A 25085-nucleotide genomic window follows, 5' to 3' on the forward strand; every position below is an offset into this window, starting at 1 on the left:
CCACCTGAAGGTGGTGGCTCTGTGGCAGGGTCTGGGGTAGGATGGGGACTGACTTGAGTACTGGTCTCAAGAGGCTAGGGGGCAGGTTGGGACATAAGTGGCCCCAGGTGGGCACTCTAGCTCAGGGAGGTACAGAGAGCAAACATTGGGTAGGATGGCTGAGGACCCAAAAGTGTTGGCTGAGGTAAGGTTCTCTGGCTGGTCATGGGTTCACATGTCCCAGACTGGTTAAGATACACACTAACCATTGCACATACTGCACCACAGAAGAGAAAGATGCTCCAACTGGCTCTGGTAGAGTGGGGACGGTGGCGTTGCATCCACAGACAGCTGTGTCCAGGGCTTCAGGGAGTGCTCCCCACTTCTCTGTCTTTTCTGGGTAGGTGTCACTCCTCCCTGGTGGAGTCTTCTCTGTGGTGAACAAGTGGCTACCGCAGCTTCACAGGAATACTCAGTAGCTCTGCAGCCCCAGTCAAAGATTCTGTCCCATATTCCAGCAGGACAGTGACATGCTGGGTCCTCCCTCACTGTGAATGTGGAATAAGCAAGGCAAGAGCATGGCATGGCTGGGGCTGTGAGAGGGACCGACACCCACTGAACGTGGAGAGTACCAGTGAGAGGAAGCCCTAGTAATGCAGGACAGGTTCTAGTATACAAGGCAGGGCAGGGACAGTGGATTGTCCCTCCTCAGTGTAAAGCAGGATGGTCCCTGTGAGAGGAACTGGCATGAGGCAGAACAGGGCCCAGTGAGAGGGACTGTTGTCCAGTGTGAGCAGGATGTTCCCTATGCATACTTATGCAAGGTGACAAAATACATGAACACGACACTCTACGGGAAGGGTGTGGACTCTGAACTCATTCAGACTGGGTGCAGAGTCCCCAGGCCACACAATCTCAGATGGCCCCGTGAGACTCTCCTCTATCTCTGAACCTCTGGAATGGTGACCAGCAAGCCCTACCTAGAACAGAGCCTGAGACAACCCAGCTATGTCATCAGCCTCAATACCTCAGACCTTATGGCTGGCAGGTAGCTCCCAAGGGGCCTAATGCCCACCTACATACTCAAGAGTGCCTGAGGAGTGCCCTTGACCCTCAATAGACAATAGGTCAAGGTCTGTAACCTGGCCTTTTGGAGACTCAGCAAGGAGGGAATCGAGGGAATCTTGCAGGATATCATGAGCTTGTGAGTGAGAGCATGTGCCACACACACACCAGGTTTGTCATACGTGATACAGGGCCCTAGTACCCCAGCAGCTCCAACTTCCTAGGTCCTCTCTGTGCTGGCTACTTGTCCTTAACTGGAGGAGTAGATGGCCACAGAGGAAGACTGCTCCCACTAAGGACCTTCCCTGCTGGGGGCTGTAGGGAGGATCTGGAATCCTGGGGAGCCCTGGGGACCCATTTGGAGGTTGGTAACAACCCCAGCGAGGTTTCCTTTCCAGGCCAGGTTTATGCAGCAGCTGCCTGCTGAGGCTGGATGGGCCCTGCCCTTAACCAGCAGCCTCAGCATGTCTACCCATGTGGGTGCCCCTACTGGTTCTCCCAGCACCTTCCGGCCACCGGGAGATGCTTGTCTGTTTTATCAGTGGTCCCCATGACTCTGACAACTGTCTCTCTTATCGGTGGCCCACTGCCTGTCCATACCACAGGCTCACTCTGTGACCTGATATGTGTTGTCTTTAGGGCTAAACAGAGTCTAGGATGAAGCCTCTCTCCATTTCATGGAGGCTAGCAAACCACCTGCATCCCAGAGAGGAGACCCAGCCCGTATCTGCAGGTGGTCTCTGACCTAGCTGACGCCAGGCCTAGAGAAGGCCATATCCCCTCAGGGTTGCTGGGAATAGTGACGAGCAGGGCCAGACAACAAACTGATGGTTCTTTCCCTTAGGCAAGTACCGAGAATTGGGAGATGCAGATTACTGGCTATCGCTCAACCATCTTCACTCATATCTGATTAGAGAGGCATTGCTCCATCTTTCTCTGCTTTTGCAGTTTGGTCCAGCACCCACCCACACCACCTGCCTCCAGTGGCGCCAGCCTGCACCTGCGAGGGGTTGCCTGAGGCTCTCCCCTCTGTGTGTCTAGCCCAGGCCTCTTCCCAGCAACAAATCTGAAGCAGGCTAGTTATTTTCTCAGGAATCCAGCACTAAAGGCATCTTGCTTAGCTTTGCTTCTCTATTAGGGTACCCAGCTCTGCCGGGGCTATCCCTGGATCCCCACTAACCAGCTCCACAGTCAGCTCACATCACTTCTACCCCTGCTTCTGTCCCAAGCCCAGCTCCACTCATCTCTGCCTTTCCCTGGTAGTCCACAGGGAGAGTGACAAACTTAATTTTCTCATCTCTCTGCCTTCACCATCAAGTGTTGGGATTGCAGGCATTCACAACCTGGTTAGTAAAATGTGTAGATACAGGACGTAAGCAAAGGGCCTGAGTTGTTACTGGCAGCCACCCCTGATGGGAACCATGCTGAGAATGGATCTCTACATCTGTGTAGGAGGACAGACCAAGATGCAAGGGCAGCTTGAGTCCCTGCTGGAAGGAACAAGTGAGATCAGTCCCTATATACATACACAATCGTGTTCTTTACTGGGGCCTGAGGCCAGTGTGTCTTCTCGGCTATACGGGGGGGGGTTGGATGAGGTGGCAGGGTGTATTGCTGTCCTGAAGACAGGCTTTCTTCACAGGTCTGGTGCATCATGTGTAGTGGTGGAGCTGCTGCTGCTGGTGACAATGGTGTTGGTGACAATGATGTGAACTTATTGATGGTTGTAACAGTGGTGAAATTAGTGCTGGAGGTTTAGGATGGAGGTCAAGGTGATGGGGTGTGGAGAGCTTTATGTCGGTAATGGGCTTAAGGGTAGAGTAGGATTAGAAATCTGGCCTCTGTAATCTGCTCTAGGCTCAACTCATGAGGCCTTTGAGAAGCCTGGGCTTCCAGGGCCTTTTCCTGGGTCTCTGGGAAGACCATCCTCTTCTGCTTTTCTAGACCCCTCGCTGGGGGTCCCTCTGGTTCATGAAGTAGAGTCTGGGCACTGTGGCTGCCAGGGTTTAGCCTATAGGATGTAAAATGTAGAGGGAAGGAGTCAGGAAGAGGGCCAGAAGACCCCATGGGCCTGGTTGGTGAGGCTGAAACTTCTTCCTCCCACCTGGTCATCCACTGTCCTGGTGCAAGAGCTGAAATTGTGGGCTCAGAGTATAACAAGTGCAGAGCCCAGCCTATGAGGGACAAAAGAGACAGAAAGAGACAGATGTAAAGGGCAGAGGCCTGAAGCTGGAGAGTGAGCCACACATAAGTCTCCTGGGGCCCAAAGAGCCTCCTGGAGCCTTGCTGTGGAAAAAGGTTCTGGCTACCTCCATCCTTGCCTCCATGAGACTTAGGGAACCCTATGGCTCACAAGAGGGTGGGGACTGATGGGAACCAGATAGAGGAAGAAATCTCCACCCCACCATGGTCCCTTGCAGCTGTGCAGGTCAGGGCCAAACAAAGCCTGGGCCCAGAAGTGGGATGTGTGCCCACAGGGCGTCCCTAGAAGGGTCACCAGGCTCCAGTAGTCTTTATCAGGGGCCCCAGCTGTGGCCGCAGGAAGTCACTGTTTTGCTGCTGGTCTCCCCTCTAGGCTTATGATAACGTCAGGGGACCATAATGTATTGAGAAACACCTAAGCCTGGGCTGAGGGACCTCTGACATACAGGTTTACCAGCTGGACCTGAGCATGTAGGCTGAGGTGGAAGAAAGGGTCCAGGCCATGGTGGAAAGGTCCAGTCTGCTTTCCCAATGTCTAATGAGTACAGGACAGGGAGGTCTGTGTCCTCATGCTGGGCCAGAACAAAGGGACCCCAATCATCTTTGCTGCCCTACACAATTCTGTCTCTATATCTAAGTTCCACCACCCATGAATTTCCAAACCTTCCACACCCCATTCCCACTGCCATCCTGAACTGCTTCCCCTCCCACAGCCAGAACCGTCCCTATTCTGGAGCCAGCCATCCCATCGGGACCCTTTTCCCAGGCCTCTGACCAGTACAAGAAGGGTCCCTGGAATCCATCCCTGGTGCTGTTTTTCAGGCTTCCTCAGGCCTCCGCTCCTGTCTCTCTGTCAGCCTCACCCCAGTACTATGCCACCCACCTACTCCCAGCAGGCAAGCCTGTTGCTGGCTGAGGTGAGCTAATTAAAGGCTAACTCTATCAGTGGTGTAGTGATTACTCATTTTAATGAGGGCTGCTCTTGTGGTGGCTCCTGGAGGAGTGGGATTTGGGGAGCCCTTAACTCACTTTCCTCTAGCCATCTACTGGCTCTCCGTTAGAGCCTGCACTTGTGGCCCCTCAAGAGCATGTCCCTCCTCACCTGGCAAACTCCTACTCTCTCTTCAAGATCTTGTTCATGGAGCCTCTGTGGTCTCTTGGCAGAAGGGTCATAAATGACCCTCAAGAAAGGGACCAGCCCTAATTAGGAGTCCATGAGTGGTGTTCAGGAAACTGGGCAATGTGGATGTTGTCCAGGTCAGGAAGCCTGGGCTGGGATCACCCTGGAGCTGGAGGGAATTCTACCTGGCTCAGGGCCCTGAGTTTGGTACTTCTGGTAGCCCCCTATTGTTAGTCTTGCCAGGTCCTAGAGAGGATTCTCATTCACCTTTGTGCTCTGTGCACTGTGGGCCACACCCTGCATCCCTGCATACACCAGGCCCCACTCTCCTTTATTGCACTTCTGTGCAGATGTCACACATGCGGTTGACAGACAAACCCTGAGCACATGGTGTCCAGACACTGGTCCTGTCCAGAGGCTCTGTCCACACATGGACCCAGGTGCACATGTGCCTGGCTGGGAGGACAGAGACTGCCCCTTCTGCCCCAGGCCCCCAGGGCTTCCCATTTACCAGCCGTTATCTATCAAAAATATATTAACCCTGAGCCTGCTTCCATCAGAGTCTCGATTCCAGGGACGGTTCCAGATAAGCCTTATCTCTGTGCTGGTGCATTAGCCCCATGCTCCAGGGCCTGCCAATCATGCTGCCCCCACCCAGCCTGTGTTGTGACACTGGCTGTGACTTCATATTATGTAGGCAGGGCAGCGGGTGCTTCTTTTCCAAAGACACACCCCAGGCACTATGACAAGGAGTTTGGAATTGTCTAGGGCCCTAACCCTTGGCACAGATTTCAAGTAAGTTCCTGTGGGCTATGGTTGCAATGAGCCTGGGCCTTTGGAATTGTGTCTTCCCTAAAACACTGGAACCTGGGGCTGTGTGAGGGGTGGAGGGTCCTGGAGCTAAGGTTCCTGCCCATAGCCAGTCCTGGTCAGCAGTGCACACTGCTCCCCTCCCACTGTCGTCTTGGCTGGGTTGCCCCTGCAGACTGTGTACCCCAGCTTTAACTCACTAACGGGTATTCATGTTTCCATCAATATTGTGCTTGAGAGAGGCCTCTTCTGGGGCTCAGCTGTGTTCTGAGGCCACACTGGGCAGGCCTACCTTATACACATTCTGAGAGTCCTGTAAGCTTTTGGGAGTTATATGCTGCACAGCCCCTCCCAGTGCTCAGCTCTGGGTTCTTCTGTGTCTCCGCTTCCCTCAAGCTGAGCTCTGGGCTTTAAGGAAAGCAGTCTTCAGGAGAGATGCTGGGCTACAGACGTGGAGAAACGTAAAGGTCCTGAAGAAAATGGCTCAACTGGAGCTGTGCTAGGGCTGGGGCTGGCTGCAGTACGTCTTGTGGGGTCACGGGCCTCTATCCTTCACTGTGTACATATCTAGGGCTTTCTCCAAGGCTGCAGGCTGTAATGGGAGCTCCATGCTTAGCAGAGTCCTATGTCCTCAGATCTACCTTATAGAGCAGGGGCTTCTCTTATATAATGGGGACCCTGAGGAACAGACTAGAGACTTGCCCAAGGTCATAATGCCCAATCAGGGAAGACAGGGCTAATATGGCCCTACTTAAAGGGACTCTGAGAGGAGTAAGCTTCAGGGCCCCTGTCCAGAAGAGGATCTTGGTCCAGGCCCTGCACTGAGCAGAATGGCTTCTTTACCTATGAGGATTCAGACCTGCTCATCTACTCACTGACACTTAGAGGCCACAGTCCTGGAAGGCCTTTTCTGCTCCCAGGAGTGAAGTAGGGGACTATGGGACCTCAGCCAGGTTGGCTACCTGCCCTGAGGTCCATGCCCTCACTGGACCTCACTGGCTCTAACTGGCTGCTCCCCCAGGCATCCTAATGGTAAAAAGGGTGGGTTGGGGCATAGCTCAGCCTGTGGCCCTGTCCTTCAGACATGGTAGTCTTTAGGGCTGGTTGGGGCTAAATGAGGGCACAGGAGTCTCAGGACCAAGCAGAAGGCAGCCACTCCGAGGTGCCCAGTGGTGCAGGTGGTAGCACTTGGAGCTGGGATTCAGCTCCTTTAGGAAGGAGCACCTAGAGTGCTGGTGGCCACACTCACTACATCACACCCAGGACAGGGGAGTCCTACAGCTGGAGGAAGCTGGTCCCTAGAGGCCTGGCAGTAAGACCCAGCCCCTGCTCGGCTTCAGCTACAGGCTGTCATGACTATGGCTGCCTGGGGCCTGGCCAAGGACAGTGAAGAGCAGTCGCTGCCATCCTGGCCTCTTGGAGGCATGAGGGGCTTGGCGGGCTGATGATGTGTTTGATTAGGGGCCATGACTTACAGGGACGCTGTGTTCTGTGGTCTGGCTCCTTTTCCTCTGCCTTCAGCTCTGGAGCTTAACAGACCCAAGTCATTTGATCACAACCTGCCCCTGTTAATATTTTTAATGCCATTTTTGAAAATTAAAGCATAATGCACTGATTACTGGGATAAAGGGAGGCCTTCACGTCTGTCTGGAGGCCAAACCGGGAAACACTGGGACATCTGCTCCCCTTACAGGTGTCTGGAAAAGCTCTGACTTCCCTCATAGGTCAGTTCTACCCTCTTGCCCCCATCTCAGTCCCCATGCTAAGCCTGAGGGTGCTGGGGCTGAAGATGAACATGGAGAAGGTCCAGGTACTTCGACCCCTGGTCTAGCACACTTGGGAGTCCATGGTTCCAAAACTGGAGGCCAAGGCCTCTAGTGCAAGGATGGAGGCCCGGGGTACAAACTCCTGACCAGAGGATCCCAGTAAACTCAGCTGCTCAGAGAATCTCCATTCTTCAAGGTCCATCCACGACATCCCAGGAGCCACTTGGTTGAACCTAGCAACTCTTGAGTCCTAAACCCAATGCACACAATACCCTATGATGCCTGGTGTTCCCCTGGGAGACAGGCAGACTATGGGTAGACTAGGTCACATATGGGATGTTTATTTCCAGTTGGAGAGTGCCAGCTTGTTGGGCAGGGCTGAGTGGCTGCACACACTCTAACTGGGGAAGACAGGCTGCTGGCTCCACTAAGGCCCTTTCCTAGAGGGCCTAGTTGCTATCCTGGGTGGGTGTAGGGATGCAGTGGCAGGCCCTCTAGGCACTGTTCTTCACTTTCCCCAGGTTTTCTTAATGGGGCTCAATAACAGTGCAGATGGCAGTGGGATGGGCTGACTGACTACAGGACTGGGGAGGTTGAGGTATGTCTGGGGGCATCTGGCACTGTGGTCTGGCTTGCAGCTAGGCAGGATGGTTCATTCAGGGAGTCTGTACCATGCGCTTCTGGGTGTCAAAGACATAGCGCTTGAAAGACAGGTTGAGTGTCACAGGCTGTATGGGCTCTGGCCGCTCAGTGCTCTCCTCTTGCTTGGTGGTCTCCCCACGGCCAGCCCTGCCCCGCTTCTTGAGTGTAGGTGTCAGGATCTTCTTGGACTCAGGGCTGAGGCCACCTGCAAGGGACAAAAGTGTCACTGACTCATTGTAGGCAACGCTGTCCTTGTCTCCCAGCTCCATGCCCTCCCCCAACCCAGTATCACCGTCTCTGCCAACTCACTACCAGCCAGTCACTTTAGGGGCATAACTCTCTGATCCTCTGGCTGCTCATCTGGTCCCTAAGTCCAAATGCTCTCTGGGAACACTGTTCTACCTGTCACTTAAAGTTCCTGGCCACCATGGAGATACTCTCTTATCCCTACATTGGGAGTCTGACCCTGTAGGAGGCTCTAGTGTTTTCCCCTCAGGTGAGGGGAGCCTCAGCACACCAGAGGTGGTCAGGGGAACACCTGGGAGGTTTTATCAGCTCTCCTGGGTCAGAGCTCTTGTGGGGATTGCAACCAAGCTCTGGCAGACACTGTGTATAGCTAGATCCTCCATCCTCACCACTAACCCAGAATATGGCTGGGTTCCTGGCCATTCTCAACACGATTTCCTTCACCTACAACTCCCTTTTCTCTTTCTACTTCCACAGTGGAAGATGTCCCATGGTCCCTTAGTGAAAGGCTGTGCATCACAGTTTAGCCATATGTGTGTATATATATATATGTGTGTGTGTGTGTGTGTGTGTGTATGTGTGTATATATATATGTGTATATATACACACACACATATATATATACATACATACATACACACACACACACACACACACATATATTAGTTAAGCTACATCCTGACAGCATCTCGCTGCTGCAGACTCTGCAGTGGTTACTGAGTCCAGCACCCGACATGCTTATTTAGTCTTGAGTTGAGATATTCAACTGACTGTCTTAGGTTTGCAGATGAGATGCTAGGTAGAGGCTCAGGCCATGTCTGTTAGTACCTACGAGCACCTGGGGGAATCTCCTGACATCCCCTAATTCTGAAGGGCAAGATCCTCCTGCATGTGGGCCTCTGACAATGCTTTTTATTTTTGGTTTCTATTTTCTTGAGACAAGGTTTCTCTATATAGCTCTGGCTGTCCTGGAACTCACCATGTACACCAGGCTGGACACAAACTCAGATATATTCTTGCTTTGCCTCCCGAGAGCTGTGATTACAGGCATATGCTACCACTGCTCTACCTCTGACAATGATCTTGAAGAGGGCTACCACCTCTCCAAGCACCTTGCACTGGTCCCTAATCTCTGGATTTAAAAGGTAGTACATCCCTAGATAACTGCATTCAGGTTAAGAATGGCTTGTCTCACTGTATGAAGAGTCTGGACTTACTCTGACATGCAAAAGTGAGACTGTGAGCCACCTCAAAACCTGGATGCCCTGGGAAAGCTAAAGACTTGAAACTACTAACAGGGCCCCGGAGTGAGGTTGCCCTCTTTCCCTCTGCCTGAGTGCACACAGGAAAAGGTGTCTTTCTGCAGTGGCCTGATCTTTAGCCTCCTCTCAGATGGTGCCTAGGCCCTGGAGTGAGAAAAAGGCCCTGGGCTAGTGCCAGGCCTGCAGGTATCTGAGTCCCTGAATCAGAGCTGGGCTTTCCTCCTGCTGGCACCAGACCCTGACAAATAGTAAGGGCCCGTCTCTCTCTGGTGCCAGGAGGTCTGATCACTGAAGAGGTGCAGGGCTCCAGAGCGTCTATGCCATACTAGGGAGACAGGTGTGGCCCAATCAGCAATCCATCTCATCTGCGATAGCTCTGGTTACACACAGTGCATACCACATCAGCTCAGAGCAGTCAGGGATGCAAGAGCAAGTCTAGCATTGGCGATATTGTGGCCATTCAGCAGCTTGGTCACCTTGGTGTCATAGGGATCTGGGAACAACTAAGGGTCTACCAAAAAACTCCTGTGCCAACAGCTCCTGGGGCAATGTGGCGATATCACACTGTTCCTTTAGTGGTCCCTTTTTATTTGTCCAGGTAGCATAGGCTGAGGAGTTGGAGCTGTACCTACCACAGCAGCCTGGCTTGCCTCAGGCTGAGTATGTCTCTCAACTCCCTGGGGCTTCCCTTTTAAAGATACTAGGTACTATAGGATCAGCGGACAACTGGGAGCAGGCATGCAGTCCAAGCTAGGCCCCCTGGAGATTCTAGATTCAGAAGGACTGACAGTCAACAAGCTTGGAAGCAGATAGCCCCAGATAGCATGATCCTTAAGGAAATGACCCTGTGTCCCTGGGAGGGTGGTGGTAGCAGCTTTGATGTGCCTAATGCAAGGCTCTCTGAAAAAGACTGCTGGACTCATGGCCAGATGACAGGGACCACCACACAGGTTACTGGCAGGCTGTATAGGCAGAGGGAATCTGATATGGTCTGTATGCTTGGTTCTGTAGGAGAAAAGTGCTGACTGGGTCAGGAGAGTTAGCAGGCAGCTTAGGGTGCCTGCATCTTTAGATCAGGGGTCCTAAGGCAGGACAGTTTCCTACTCTGCCACCCTATTCTACTGGCTTTTCCTATGTGCATGGGCAAACACAGTGATTCCCACCAAACACCAGCTTCCCAGTCCTGCATCTGGCTTTGTCAGCCTCTCAGCTAGAACAGTGTAATAGTTCTAAGAGCATCTATTTTACTACCTTCCAGTCCCTGTTCATGTGTTACCTCTCAGGCCTGCTTGCTACCACTGTACCCAGCCTCTCTGGCCCTCATCTGCATTTTTCTTTCCATCTCCTCTGGTAGACTATTATCTCCATGGTTAATATCTGCTGTCTTTCTGTGACTAGTCCCACCAAGTGAGGTTTCTGTCTACACTCACATGATCTGCACTGAGGACTCTGGCTCCCACCTGTCAGTGTTGGGATCCTACAGGGCTAGAGGCAAATTCCTAGTCCAAGGATGCAGACAGCATGCATTTAGGAAAAGCATGTGAGATAGTTCCTGCAAGTCAATGCCAACCAAGAAGTCTACACCCAGGGATGCCAACCAGACAAGCCTGTGCCACGTAGGCATGTGCAGATGCCTCCATGAAGAGTTGAGCAGACCTTACTGGTCAGGGCTGGAGGAACTGAGATACCAAAGAGCTTCAGGCTTGCCCAACATTCCACAGATGGGGAGAAGAGGGCAGACCTGGTGACTAAGGTTGTTCGATCCCCATCTGTGTTTGAGCACCAGAAAACCACACATCTGGTATCAGTTAGAGGGGACCCAAGACCAAGAGAAGATGAGACAAATCCTCTTGCAGTGGTAAAGTGATGTTCGGTAGGACTAAGTATGATCAATGACCATTTAAAAACAGTCTTGTGCTAGGGGCAAGGAGCTAGAGATGGCCTATCCAGTAATAAACCTGCAAGCCTGAGGTTATGAGTTCATATCCCCAGCAGCCAGGTATGAACCTATAATCTTAGCATCTAGGAGGTGGAGACAGGACATTCCTGGGGCTTGCTGGCCAGCCAGTCTAGCTGAGTTTTATGAACTCCAGGTTCAGTCAGAGAGTGTCTCAAAATAAAAAATTTAGGGTCAGTAACAGAGGAAGACACCCAAAGTTGACCTTTGTCCTTTATACAAAAGATATATTCCAAATTTAGTTAAAAAAAAATGCAGCAGGCAGAACTTTCAGAAGAATCCTACCAACTCCAGGCTGCAGAGAAAAGACCAGAAGGCTGTGTGTCCAGACAGGAGGGGTCACAAGGGAAGACATGTAGTGTCTTTCTTCTACTTTCCTGCCTAAGGGCTCTGAGGAACTCTGGGTTAGGCACAGAGGTCTATCTACCACAGGCCCCACAGTGTGCCCAGCCCTGAGCCCAGACAAGGGACTATGTGCCACAGTACAGTCTAGTACATAGGCAACCAGGGGAAGGAGGCCCAGGCGGATCCCCATGGCTTGCTGGGGTTCAGGGGAGTTGTGATCAAGACACAGGCTGGCACTTGGAGGCCAGCGGCTGAGCATGGGTAGGACTCCTTTATGGGCACCAAGGTCAAAGTGTCTCACTCCGCTGCTTTCAGCTAGAGCAGAGATGTCAGGAGCAGGCTCAGGGACGGGCTCTCCCAGCTCCCCCATTCCCACTGGCCATTCCTGCAGCTACTCGCTCTACTCCCTTGCTACCACAGAGAATCCTCTAAGGCCTATGCGATGCTGGGACCTGGCTATACTGGCAGGAGTGTGTCCTCACTCAGGGCCCATGTCTGCCTCCTCTGCCTCTCCACTCCCTGATGCCCCTGTCTCACTCTGAGCACCAAATGAAGGCATAGGAAAGCAAGCAAGAACCCTGCTCACTCATGTCTGCGAGCTTCATTCCTCTCCACCTACTAAACTCAGACTCTGCCACTGCTCCTGGGAGCACGGCGTTGCCCAACTGCCCCAGGCTAAGCTGAGTCCTTCCTAGGAGCCCCTCTGAGTACTTACTTTCACTGTGGTTCTATAGTGTGTACCTCTCAGAGGCTGGTGAATGGTGCTTTTCCTGCTGGGCACAGAGCCCTCTAGGTTTTCAGGGGAGCATGAATGTGATGGAGGCATTCCCCTGCTGTAGGCTACCTCTACTGTCCCTCCATATGCCGTCCTCCATACGCCACTTACCCATATAGACATGACACAGCCTATGCAGGTATCAGTACTCACCTGTGCTATACGCACTTGTGTCCTATGGCCCTGCGTATGCCGGCACAAATCCCACACACGTACTTACCACACTCATACCCACTTGTACTCATCTCTATTACATACATTTACATGCCAACCCCTCCATGCCACACACACCTGGATGTGTCCTACCCAGATGAACAGGGCAGCGGTGAGGCCTGGGAAAAACATGTCTGCCCTCAAGTGGTGCAGACAGCAGTCTGGCTTAGACATCAGGCTGGACTGGTCCTCTCCCTGGCAGGGTGGGTGTTGGGCTGAGGTAGGCCATGATGTCCTCTGTGCAGGAGGCCCACTCTCCCTAGCCACCATGTCCTAGAGCAGTCCTGGAGCCTGCTCTACTCTCCTTTGAGCCCAGACATAGTGCGGGTGGCAGTGACCCCGTGTGACACTACTGCTCATGGCTTCCCATGAGGACCTCTCCCAGGGCCTGGCTGGCCTTTCTCACTGTGCGCCAGTCCCACACAAAGGCACAATGGGCTGCAGGCTGCTGGGTCTTGGCTCTGCTGGGCAATCAGAGAAGAATGTGGGAAGTGAAGTTTTTCAAGCCCAGCGCGGTACCGCCCGGCAGTGGCCATCAAAGGCCAGCAAATTGCCTCCAATTGCTGGCGACACTTTCATGTCAGGGGCCAGACTAGAAGAGGGGCCTTCACGCTGGTAGGCAGCTGGCACCCCCCAGTGGGAACGGGTCCCTTGTAAGGATCTTAGGGTCAGTAGCCCCCTCAGGGGCTCACTGAAGCCACAGCAGTTATCAGGGGGCTGTAGAAACAGGGCAGAGGGGGAATAGTCTTAGGAGTTTTCCTGGGGCAGCATCCTGGTAAAGACTGCTGGGCTGGCTGGCTGGCCACAGGGTCCAAGTTTAACAGGTTTGCAGCTGGACAAGACATGGGGCCATGGTCAAAAGAACTCTGAGTGGAAGTGATCTGCTTCTGAATAAGGGCCTGCTGCTGGTAAAGGTAGAAGCTACCTTGGGTAGAGTCAGAGTTCTGGCTATAAGGCTTGGGCTGGCATGACAGAAATGAGTGAGTTGGTAAGGTGGAAGAGACCTTAATGCAGGTTTGGCAGGCACATCTGATACACAGGAAGCTTTGGTTACACAGGATTTGCAGGGGTCCAGCTGAGGTGAGCCAAGGTGTATATTGTCTATCGAGCTGTGTGATGAAGCTGGGGTCTGAGTGTGGCGCTCCTGTCTGCTACAGCTGACTTGTCATCAACTTCTCAGCTGGCTGGGGACAGGTCAGAAGGACAAATCCTGAAGATCTGGGGAGAAAAAGCCAGTTCCTCTGGGCTCCCTCTTAACTCGTGTAGGGAGTGACTGGATCCTCCTGCCATGTGGTAGTAGGTGAGGCCTGTACTCACTGCCTCACAGCCTATCCCTCCAGCTGTGGGTACCAGCTCCTTGCTTTCCCTCTTTCCTTCTCTGCAATGGTCATGTATGTAAACAAAGATGCAATTTGCTTTAAAGAGATAAGGTGATTAATTTTTTTAAAGAAAGAAGCAGAACTGTATTCTGCTGTCCCAGTAACAAAAGGAATTAGGGGAGGGGGTGGCAGACAGGCCTGTGCAAGCACAGAACCAAGTCCCTTCTGAGACTCTGGAGCACACTTGATGGCTCACATACTTCTTTGATTGGGAGGAAACAGAGGCAATGGGCCCTGCATGCCTATTTTGATGTCTTAATGTTGCCTAATTCCTTCTTTAATTTATATTAAGCTTCTTAGCAACAACAATGAATTCTTCAAAAACAAAAAAGGACCCTTTGCAGAGATATTCCCGCACCAAGTTAACTGAAGTCACAATGAAGCCGTGCTTTGGAGATTGAAGTACTTTGGAGATTGGGGTATGTGGGGAGGAAAAACAGCACAATATGTGTAAGCTTTTAAAAAAGAAAACAAAAATCACTCTTATCCAGACAGAAAATGACTTGGTCTTGAGACTCAGATGGAAGCTTCACCATTGGAGGGGAAACCTAGGGGGTACATTTGCTGTCAGCCATTGATGAGCTGTCAACCACCTGAGGCTAGCTTCCTACTACTTGATCCTGTGAGGTTGCTACCCCATGAGGTACCTGCAGCTCCTTGAAGCATATGCTGTCATTAAGACATCCCCAGGTCCAGGTCTCCACTGACAAGGTGTCATTTCATGTGCAACACAGAATCTTGGACTTTCTGGCAATCCTACCCCAAGCCCCCATGTACACTGAGGATTAACATACGCTCCTTAAAGGTCCCAGGGCCTATTCAGTGCAGGTCCTGTTGACTGGGCCATGGCTCACTCTATGTGTGAACTTCCCAGCCACTGTTGCAAGCCTCTCTCTGCTTACTCACCTCTGAGCTGTCCAAAAATCCTTTTAGAACAAATCTTGACCACCTCTCCCAGTTCAGCCTCTCCTGAAGAAACCTCTAGAACATGTGCTCAGATAGTCTATAGTCCCTTGGTACCCCAGTTGCCTGCCTCCCACAGACCTTTCTCATGCTTCAGCTGCCTCAGTTCCAGTCTCTGCTGGAGTCCCTTAGTGGATTATGGCAACTGCCTTAGTACCTTCTGCTTAGACTTTCAATAAGAGGCATGTCGTACCCTGTAGTCTTCCACCTGGGATCAAGGCCCTGATCCTTCCTCAGAGACTCCAGCAAGAGCTATATTGGCCCTTTCAGCTTGCCTGGAACCAGCAGAAGGGTTCCTGAGTATGGTTCTGTTCCAGACAGCCTCTGAGCCCACATAAGCTGGGGGGCGAGGAGTAGATCTTCTGATTGCAGCAAGCTGACAAGGGAGGGGGAAGTCCTGGACAGCTAGAGCTCTTCCAACTCTGCTGGCCACATCCACCCAGACTTGGAGCCCTTTGGGGCGAGGATAAGGAGGGAGTCCTGGATCTGTCTGTTCCTTCCCCCCAGGCTCAGAGTTGCCAGGTAGATGCCCACACTTTTTAGGCAGTAGGCCATGGTGCTGGATGGACGGAGGAAGAGGGCAGTGGGGATAACATGGGGACAGAGCTGAGGTGTGTCAGGAGTGAGGATAGTACCATGACAAAGCAAAGTGTATGGGCGGGGGTGGGTAGTGAGAATCGAAAAGGGAGAGAGCTGAGTCGCCTCTGCAGGGCAGGATTGCAAGGACGTGTGCTGGTGGCTGAACGCCTTCTCTCCCTCTTGTTCAATGGGTCCTAAGGATGCCAATCTCAGGTCACTTCTGATACTGACATTGCCAGCATCCTCTCACATGCCCTCTTACCTAGCCAGTGCCACATAGGTATCCCACAGGTGAGTCACTACCCAGGCAGGTAAGGGCTCACAGCTATGGTCAAGAAGCAGGATTTATCACCAGGGCTGTGCTTATGAAGCACCCACTGCAGCCTGGTGCTTAAGGCAGGCCAGATCCTTTACTGCTGTTCAGGAACATCACCAAGGAGGTCTAGGCTCCAGGACATCTCTTCAGAGACTTCTGAGAATTAGGCCTCTGCACTCTGGGTCACCATGGGGAAATGTTTGGCTGGATCTGAGTGCTGCTGGGTATCCCCATGTGGGGAAAATGGCCTTGAAATGAAGCTAAGTACTATCTAGAGGGACCTTGAAAGAAAACCATCTTACTGGCCACAGAAAGCTTAGCTGGTGTCCGACTGTCAATCTCTGGGCCAGTCAGAGAAAATGCTCATTGTATGGTGACTATGTTCCAGACAGCCATACCTTAACTGCAGCCACTTCTAGGTCACTCATATGCCAGGACACTGAGGGACAGAGACACTTAGTAAGTTGCCCAGGGCCACAGTGAGGACTTTCTCATTTAGATTAATGCCTTCAACCACTCTGAACATCTTTGTACTTTCTCTCCCTTGTGCTCAGGGGCAGTGCTGGCTGTGGTGTGGTCTGCTCCAATCTACAGGGACTAAGGACCTATATTTTCCTGGTAAGTGGGAAAGATTAAGGAAAGGCAGCCCTGAAGCCAGAGGGGTTGGGGGCAGGGTCCTGGTGGCTTCCCAAGAAGTATTTTCCCCCCACTACTCAGGGGGGCAGAATTTTAATGTTCTCACCCTCCACATGTACACTCTTTAACATAAGTTAATCTTCAATTAAAATACCTAGAGCAGAAACTAAGATAACTGGTTTAAAAGGTAGAGCTATTGACAATAAAAGTCGTCTTCATATTACCTTCATATTGCTTTTTCTTAAAAAAAAAACCCACATATTAAAAACGTCATTTTTATGACTTGGGGGAAAAGCCACAGAGAATAATGAGACTGAACAAAGGCTCAGGGGCAGTCATTTTCCAGGGCCCATGTGTGGCATCCTGATTACTGTATCAGCTCTGCTGCCAGAGCAGAGGGAGAAGCAAGCACAGGTGACCGATATACCACTGTCCTCTGTGGCTGGCAGACGAAGGGCAGGGGTGGCATGGCAGCATGGTCCCCATCCATGCTCCTGAAGCTTCAGGCTCTGACAGCTTATCCCTCGCTGTCACTTGCCTACCACCCAGGATGTCTAAGCACACAGTTGATGCTCTGTGTGAGATGATTGGCTATACTCTGTGTAGCCTCTAGGGAATATCTCAGACCTGGTCTGCAGCTCAAAGAGGGCTGCCTCATTGGAACACTGGCACGCCAGCCTGCCTTCCTGGTTATCTGCCAAGGCTAGGTGTAACTTTAATTTTTTCAAACCTTATTTTTAATGATGGTTCTTAAGCGCTTTAACCTCCCTTGTAGCCCACCACCCACCAGAGGTAGTGGGAAAGAAAGGATACAGGGGAAGGGGACTTGTTTAGAAAGGTTCTTTGGAGCAACTCCTGTCTGTGTTGTCTGGAAATCGGCAGTTCAGTTCACAGGTCTGCAGTGGCAGCTCGATCCACTCACAAACACTTCATGGATACATCAGCAGTCCAGTTCAGTTGAGTCAGGTTAGCAACAGTGGTGATATAATCTAGCAGAGACAGCCAGGCCTCAGCCTTGGCTCGAGTCTGCAGGAGGGACTGAGAGGGACACCAGGAGAAGCTCTCAGATGTGCCTCTCTTAGGGAAGCAAAGATCCACAATGATGTGAGACCCATAGCATTGCATAGCTAGCTGTACCAACAAGCCAAGCTCTGTCTCCATCATTCCGTGGAGTCCTATTTACACCTTCCAAACATCACGTGTACTCTACATGCCTTGCCTCAGCATGTGCATCCATCGGCCCAAGTCCACAGAGTCCCGGCAAATGGAGTTCAAGTACGCAATGTAAATCGGACCAATATAAGGCATATTTTTGGCAAAGAATCCTTTATCGAGTGTTCTTTCACATGTTTGCTTTAACAGAACATCCTCTCTCCTGTATCTGCTTCAGTGAAACACTCCTTCACATGTCTGCCTTAGTCTTGCACCTATGTCCACTTCAGGAAAACACTCATTCATGTGTTTGCCTCAGCAACACACTTTCCAATACAACTGACTCTCCAAAGAACCCTTCAGTTTCCACTCCAGCTAGGTTTCCTCATACCGTGAGCACTTGAGTCCTTGTTCCCAAAGCAGGTCTGGAGGGCAGTATAGTGGAGAAGGGTGCGCTGATAGGGCTGTAAGCCTTTGTTCTTGGAGAACCAAACCACACAGGAACACTACGGCCTGCACTACTCTTTATGACTTCCATGGCTCCTTTAGACAGCTCCAGCATTGGTGGGAAAGCAGGGAGCCCAGGAGAGCTTCTTTGAAGGTCTATGCCTTTGCTCTGTGACATACTACAAGGCAGTCTGTACAGGCAGTGGTAAGCAGAGCTTTCACAAGCTGGCTGTGGGGTTACCTATCCCTGCATGCACTGTGCCTGATGCCAAGGTTCCAACACAGTTGCCCATATATCCAAGGAAGAAGTAGACTCTGGTGTCCAAGGATCAGGAGGGAACATGCCAACTGTGACCAGGGAACCCTGTTTCTCGAGACTCTGAATTATGTTTGTAGGGATGGCTGACAAGGTGTGGCTGGCTTGTTGCATCTTTCTGTAACTGGGGACAAGCTATGGTCCCTCACCACCCATCATACTCCTAGCTCACACATCTGCTTTGTAGCAGCACTGTTTTGAAATGTCCCTTGCAGCTCCCTCTATTCTTCAAGAAAGCCTTCTTCAGATCAATTCACTTCCCCGAGCACTGTGTGTCACTGTGTGCAGAGACCTGGCCTTTAGTAACAACAGCACATCCAGTGACATAAATGGGCCGCTGTGATGCTGAGGGTCTGCACGCAAGGAGAGGTCTGGGATGCCACAAGCAGTACAAGCAGCCTATTAGGGATGTCTGTGTCTGCTCCTCCACAGCACTCGTCCTCTCAGGCCTATCTGTACTATTCTGCCTGCAATGCCACAGGTTCAGCCCCCTCTGCCCTTGTGGGTAAGCAACAGGAGTCTGCGGGACCCCAAGGGCCATGGCTGGCTGTGGGAGGTCTGTATTGTCCAAGCTGCCTGGGAGGTGGGAATGAGGCTGGAAGTTCTCAAAGTGACTGTGTACAAGAAACCAGTGAGGACCAGACTTGCTATGCCCGTGCTTGTGGAGCTGTCCCACATGGCTGGGTGCCCTGTACCCTATGGATACAGGCAGATTTGGCTGCCACAGGTCAGCCTTGGCCCTTGGGTACATGCACTTTATAAATAGTGAGCCTGCATTCCCAGGGCAACACCTGGTGGTCCCTGCTTTCTATGGTGGCTCCAGAAAAGCAACTTTCCTGTGTTCCCTGCCTGCTTGGTGGCCATCTCAGTTATCTGCAGAGCTACAGGTATTATCATAGGGACAACCTCCCCTGAGACAGTTGAGCAATGCTACCTCTGGAGTCTATAGGCATCCTGACTTTCAGTTATACCCTGGGTGACTATTTGGGGCCTTCGAGCAGGAGCAGGATGAGGCAGGGACAGGAACAGCAGGCCCATTCCCTGTACTGCTTCTCGCTGTGGGCTGTGGGTCAGGAGGGAGCACAGTAGCTGGGCAGGATGCTGTTCCTCCCAGCCAAGCAGATGCCTTGGCCAGCCCTTGTGCCACTGACCCATGGGTATCTCTTTTGTGATATGAGGCAATGCCTGCTCTTTGGTGGGCATAGGAAGAGGTCAGTGAGGCAATCTTCAGGGCACCTGGGCCAGCAGACAGTCAGGAAGCAGCAGGTGAATAAGAGAGCTGGTACCAATGCTCTTTATCCTAGACATAAACCCACCCCATCCTCAGCTGCACTCATGCCTTATGTGTGTGAGTGCCAGGGGACAGGTGAGGATGAGAGCCCTGCTTGTGTCACAAGATGGCAGTGAGGTCTAAAGGACTTGGCAATATCACAGGCACTATGGTGGAGTCTAAGTACCTCCCTGCCCCCAATTTGTTCACCATCTCTCTTTACTCCCTTCCATCTTGGGTCACTCCAATCTCTTTGAGTGTGAATGTCCAAATCACCTCTGAACCCAAACCAAGTTCTTCAGTGGGCCATTGTCCTTCAGGGTTGGGCATCCACATAGCAGCCAGAGCATAGTCTCCTTGTTTACCTCCAGGACCCAGACTCTGGCTCAGGATCCAATCACTGTGCAGCTTCCTATGGGATGTTGCTCATGCCTCCATCTCCTTATCTGAGAAATGGGATAGTTAGAACACTTATGTACAGGTTGTGATGAAGCTGTGAATTAACATGGCAGTTTTTAGGACAACGTCACATAAAAACAAAGTCTAACTATGTCAACTCACTCTTCCACCAGAGCTGCCACACACCACCCACTCAGCACTTGCTACCTGTGCCTACTGGGTGCTGATTGGGGCTCATATCTGAGGTCATGCATGGGGAAGAGAGTGTTGCATTTCCAAGAGGGACAGACTCATGCTCAATAAGGACACAGGGCAGAAAGTTTCTGACAGCACCAGAGTCATCAGGGAAGAGGCAGAGCCATCAGTGCTGGCCTGAGAGGCCAGTCCTCAAGACAACAGAGAAGGTGGATGCAAGGGGCTTTACTGAGGGCCTGGGACACACACAGCAGCAGTACCTGTGTGAACCCTACTGGGAACCTCAGGAGTGCTGCTGTGGACTTCCTTCTGTGGCCACACACTGGATCCCATCTTGTTCTAGGACAAGGTGTGGGAGGGAAGAAAGCTGGGTGAAGAGGGCAAGGGCAAGAGTTGAACACAGGGATTTATGAGCTGCCTTTGGCGGCGTGGGGGAGGGGCTCCTTTTGCCAAAACAATATTTAATTTTTTTAAGGCAGCTACAAAGCCAGGATTAAGCCTAGGCCCTAAAACGAGCTCATAAAATTGAAAAATATTTATCTGGAAGGGTGGCAAGTCCAATAAAAGTTTTATGAATGTCTCACAACTGCCCCGTCAGGAAGCTGGCCTCTCCCTCACCTCCCTCTTGTCAGAGGACGGCACACACAGGTGGGATGCACGAAGACATGACTGAAGAAGCCCAGTGCCTGGAGCCTTCTGCTCTCTGCTCCTCCTCCACCTGCTTCTGTGCCCAGCTTTAGGAAGGGAGGCTGTCTCAGCCTATTTGCCCAGGAGGCCCAAGAGTCTGAGGGCAGCTACAGATGACTTTTTTGGAATTTTGGAGGGCTTCGGGCAGGTAGAGACCACAGACTTGATTGTTTAGAGCAATAGGAGGTGGCTGAATTGACTCCAGTTTTAAAGAGACCTAGAGCTTTGCTTGAAGCCACCAAGAAAGTGGCTTCACATAAACACATGTGTTGAACCCTTTCCTACTACCCCACTACCTTGGGTCTCATCTGGGGCATTTGGATAGCTGCTTGTCTGAGGAATCCTACCCAGCTCCAGGGCTGGGCTTGTTTCTTGAACCAGAGCCTCCTGCCTTAGAATTCCCGACACCCGATCCTTCACCTCTAGGGCCATCACTTCTCCCTTCCATGAACCGCAGCCAAAGCACTTCTGCTTGTGTGTCCCTTCCCAAAGACATTGCCTGAGGGGTCAGCAAAGGGTCAACTCCCACAAAGCCAAGATTTTTTGATTCTCAGTTACTGACAGGAAGTCAAAGCTAGCAGGAAACCAGGTGGCACACACAAGAGCCTAATTTCTACCTAAAAATGAAGGCTTCTTGACACCCCCATGGCATAAGTCCACCAGAAAACCCAAGCCTGCTCTGCTAAGAGAAGCCCAATCTGAAATGTCTGAAAAACCAGGAATGCACAGCAGCTCTGAAAACCATCTTCTGCATCTGGAACTGGAAAGAACTGGCCAATCAGAAAGCACACTGCTGGGGATGGCAGGTATTCAAACTGGGTGATGTGCAGGCAGAGCTCTGTCACCTGGGACACTGGGACAGCTCTGCACCTACCCAGAGCTGCTCACGTGTCTCTGTGGAGTGGAGAGGTGGGATTCCCTGGAAACCTGACAGGTGACAAGTGATTAAAAAGCCATTCAAATCATGAGACAGCTGTGGTTAGGCAGGGCAAGTTGCAATGGTTATAGGTCAGGGATCCTTGGAACAGAAGTAACCTACAGCCATGTCCATACAACTCAAAAACAACATAGGCAAAACCCTGGAGGTTCCAAACTCAGAAATTCTTTGAGAGCCTATGTGCTGTTCAGATTTTAGGGCATTTTTTGATTCTGCATTAGGGATGCTTAGCTAGTGATATCTTTAAATACTATAAAATTTGAAAAATGATCAATTTAGTACTTTTGGCCTTAAGTATTTGGATAAGGGATGTAGACTAACAGAGAGTCATCTAACAGGGAGATGACCCACTGGGGTACAAGGCCAGCTGAAGAGAGTGACATTCACCTCCAGGAAGGGCTGAACTTCAGCTTCATCTATACCTCTTAAAAACAAAACAAAACAAAACAAAAGTATGCCAAAAAAACCAAAATACCCCCCTCCAAACCAGGGTTTCTTCATGTAGCTCTGGCTGACCTTGAACTCTTGGCTCTGCCCCCTAAATGCTAGGATTACAGGCAGGGACCACCACATCTAGGTGAGGCTGTGGAAGAGAGATCCAAATAAAGTTCCATCTCTGTGGTTTGTTGGCAACAGAAACATCTAACTCTGTACTGTCTGGCAGAGACATGTTTTTCAGTGAAAACAAGTTTAATTATTATTATATTATTTTAGAAAATCAAATCATGATGAAGAGGAGACAGACATACAAGAGGCATAAAGTGACCCGCTGCTTCTGGGCTGTCGCTGCCCAGACAGGAGGTAAGGATTCGGGTCCAGCAGTAGACACCCGGTACCTAAAGCGTCTGTGTCCAGCCAGGCTGTGCTCTGCTTACTTTCTAACTGCATAAGCATAGCCACCTCACTCTGCTCCCTACACCACACAAATGGCCTGAGGTTACCAACTAGTTGACCAACCCAGAGAAACCAAGCACCTGGCATGTGCCAATCCTGAGGTGGGGTTGTGTAGGGAGGGGAGACAGTCCTTAGGGAGAAGTTGTAGGAAGTTTAGCCATGGGAGGGCTTGGTAGTAGGCTACAATGGGAAACTTTGAGGGGTTAATGTCATCCTGGGCTAGGGAGGGGTTCCTGAGGGAAGTTCTGTAGCAAGCCCTGTGACTTTCTAAATCCTGGGTTTCCCTTGGTTTTGCACAAATTCTATTAAACAGGTCCTTGATTCCAGGCCTCCAACTGCTGCCAGGAAAGAACCCTCAGACTGCCTCTTCCTGGGGCCCCAGAACCATGATGACCACTCTAAGAAGGCCCAGCACTGGCTGAGTGGATGGCGGGACCTTGGGGAAGGTTGACCAGCAGCTGGTTTCTGTCCACTGCGCTGGTTTATGTTAATTGCAGATATTTTCATCGTATTGTGTTACTCCATCCATCTTTGTGAACGGGCCGTCTTGTAAAATTCTTTTAATTATGTTATTTTTTCTTGCCTATCTCCATCATCTACAATTATTTATAATATCATTGTCCTTGTTTCAAATGCTGGGAATAAACATTGTTGTAACAGCTCTTCGATGGGGTTCATATAATTTTTACAATTGCTTTGAAATGCCTCAATGGCCAAAGTTGGAGGAGGCTATTCATTTAGGGGGAGAAGACACCCCAAAGTGCTCCCTGTTCTGGGTACCAGGTTGTCTCTGTCCAGGGCAGCCCTAAGCTGGGGTGGCAGCAGCTTATGGGGGCTGGGTCAGATTTCAGAGTTGCTGTCTCTATAGACGTCAGGGCAAGATCCAGAAAGGGCACCGTCGGGGTAAGATGCCGGGAGAAAGATGGATGGTTTGTTTTCATTTTTATAGGATTTTCTGAAACCTCAACTTTCACCCCTCACCCCTGCTCAGCTCTCTTCTCCCAGTGAGCTATTTTCCTGCCTCCCTGTAGGAGTTGGCAGCTAGCTGTGGGGCAGAACCCAGTGGAATGAACTGCTGCTCAGGAGCGTGGTTTCATCTTGGGTATCACCGGTGAGACCCAGCTGTCTCTCCCCGAGTTGGGTGGGGGCTCCTTGTAAGGATGTCTGGGGAAAGCCAGCACTTTGGATGAATTAGCATCTGGCTCTCACGCCAACATGGTCTTATGTACTCACCAAAAGCTTTCAGGTCTCCACAGGTAGTTACCAGGCTCTTCCACCGTGAACATCCACATACTGTGACACTGATCCCTCTGCCAGGCACCCTCGGAGGAGAACAGCCCCTGGAAACAAGGTCTGGCCAGGGCAGGTAGGGAAGCCCAGCAGGGTGCCTGGTGGCTCCTAGACTACCTAGACCAGGACTGGATTATACCTCGAGGCTCCGAAAAGCCCTCCTGCCATTGCCCTGAGCCACAACTTCTGAAAGCTCAAGGATGTGTGAAGTGTCAGAACTGTCATCAGAACCTGACTCTGGGTTCAGAGCATAGCACAAGGCTTTAGGATCATAGGTGCAGGTGCTATGGAGGACCAAGGGCCATATGGGCAGCAGCACCCCAAACATATATGGGTTACTGGGGTGATCTGCTTATGCTATGTTGTGTATGGTTAGAATAAGGAAAGGTCAGCCCAAGTGTAAGTCCAGAAGTGGGAACCATGCAGTTGGCTTGGTCCAGGTTGGGAACTATAGCCTCTGCTATACGCAGACATGCGAGCGCGTGTATGCGTGCATGTGTGTGCGCATGCGTGCGTGTGTGTATGTATGTGATGGGTGTGGAGTTAAGAGTGACTTTAGTCATCACCAAAGAAATGTAAATAAACCCTGACTACAGAGGATGGATTATATAGGATAGGAAAGCTGAAATCCACTCCATCTACATGGCTGAAAGGAGTGTGAAGTGAGGTGACTCAATGCAGAACTTGGTAAGAAACTTCTAAAAATGTGGTGCTTTCTTTGTGAAAATTTAAACAATTTAACTTCTAAGAACCAATCCTAACCAAATAGTTCATATTACAGAGGGCCTAGGAAGATGCTCCACCACTGCTGTTCCTCTTTCAGGTGCTGGAAACACGGAGCATGTATGGAGCCCTGGGTCTCCAGGTCCAGTCTCAGCTCAGCCCCTGTGTGTAGAGGGGTGTAGGTGCTCATGTAGGGTGTGAGCTAGAACCAGGAGCATGCAGAACCCTCTTCTGAAGTACGATGGTAGAGAAAGAAGCCTACTGGAGGAGAGTGAGAAGAGACGACCTCCTCCTGCCCCGAGCTGGCTCACAGCTGAGACACAATGAACTACTGCTTGTAGGTTACAGGTAGATAAATTGTTTTCTTTCCTGTTTTCCCATTTGGAGATAGACACAGGATAAGACCTAACCCCTGTGAGAGAAGACACTGCCAGCCAGAAGCCTCTTACCTAGGGCAGAAGCCAATGAGCTCGCTGGTGAGGGCCCTGGGTGCCACGCAGTCAATCTACCCTGAGCTCTC

At 51.2% G+C, this 25085-nt stretch overlaps 1 protein-coding gene across 1 annotated transcript in view; it reads right to left on the reverse strand.

Annotated features, from left to right (window-relative positions):
• Positions 1–7258: 7258 nt before the first annotated feature.
• Eefsec (eukaryotic elongation factor, selenocysteine-tRNA specific) overlaps positions 7259–25085 on the reverse strand; it is a 187483-nt gene continuing 169656 nt past the window's right edge. The window contains exon 7 of the mRNA XM_028782979.1: positions 7259–7789. Coding sequence (XP_028638812.1) covers positions 7599–7789 — 191 coding nt within the window. The 3' untranslated portion in view covers positions 7259–7598. The remainder of the gene's footprint in view (positions 7790–25085) is intronic.

The sequence above is a fragment of the Grammomys surdaster genome, unplaced genomic scaffold (genome assembly GCF_004785775.1).
Source record: "Grammomys surdaster isolate TR1022 unplaced genomic scaffold, NIH_TR_1.0 948, whole genome shotgun sequence".
Classification (NCBI taxonomy): Eukaryota; Metazoa; Chordata; class Mammalia; order Rodentia; family Muridae; genus Grammomys; species Grammomys surdaster.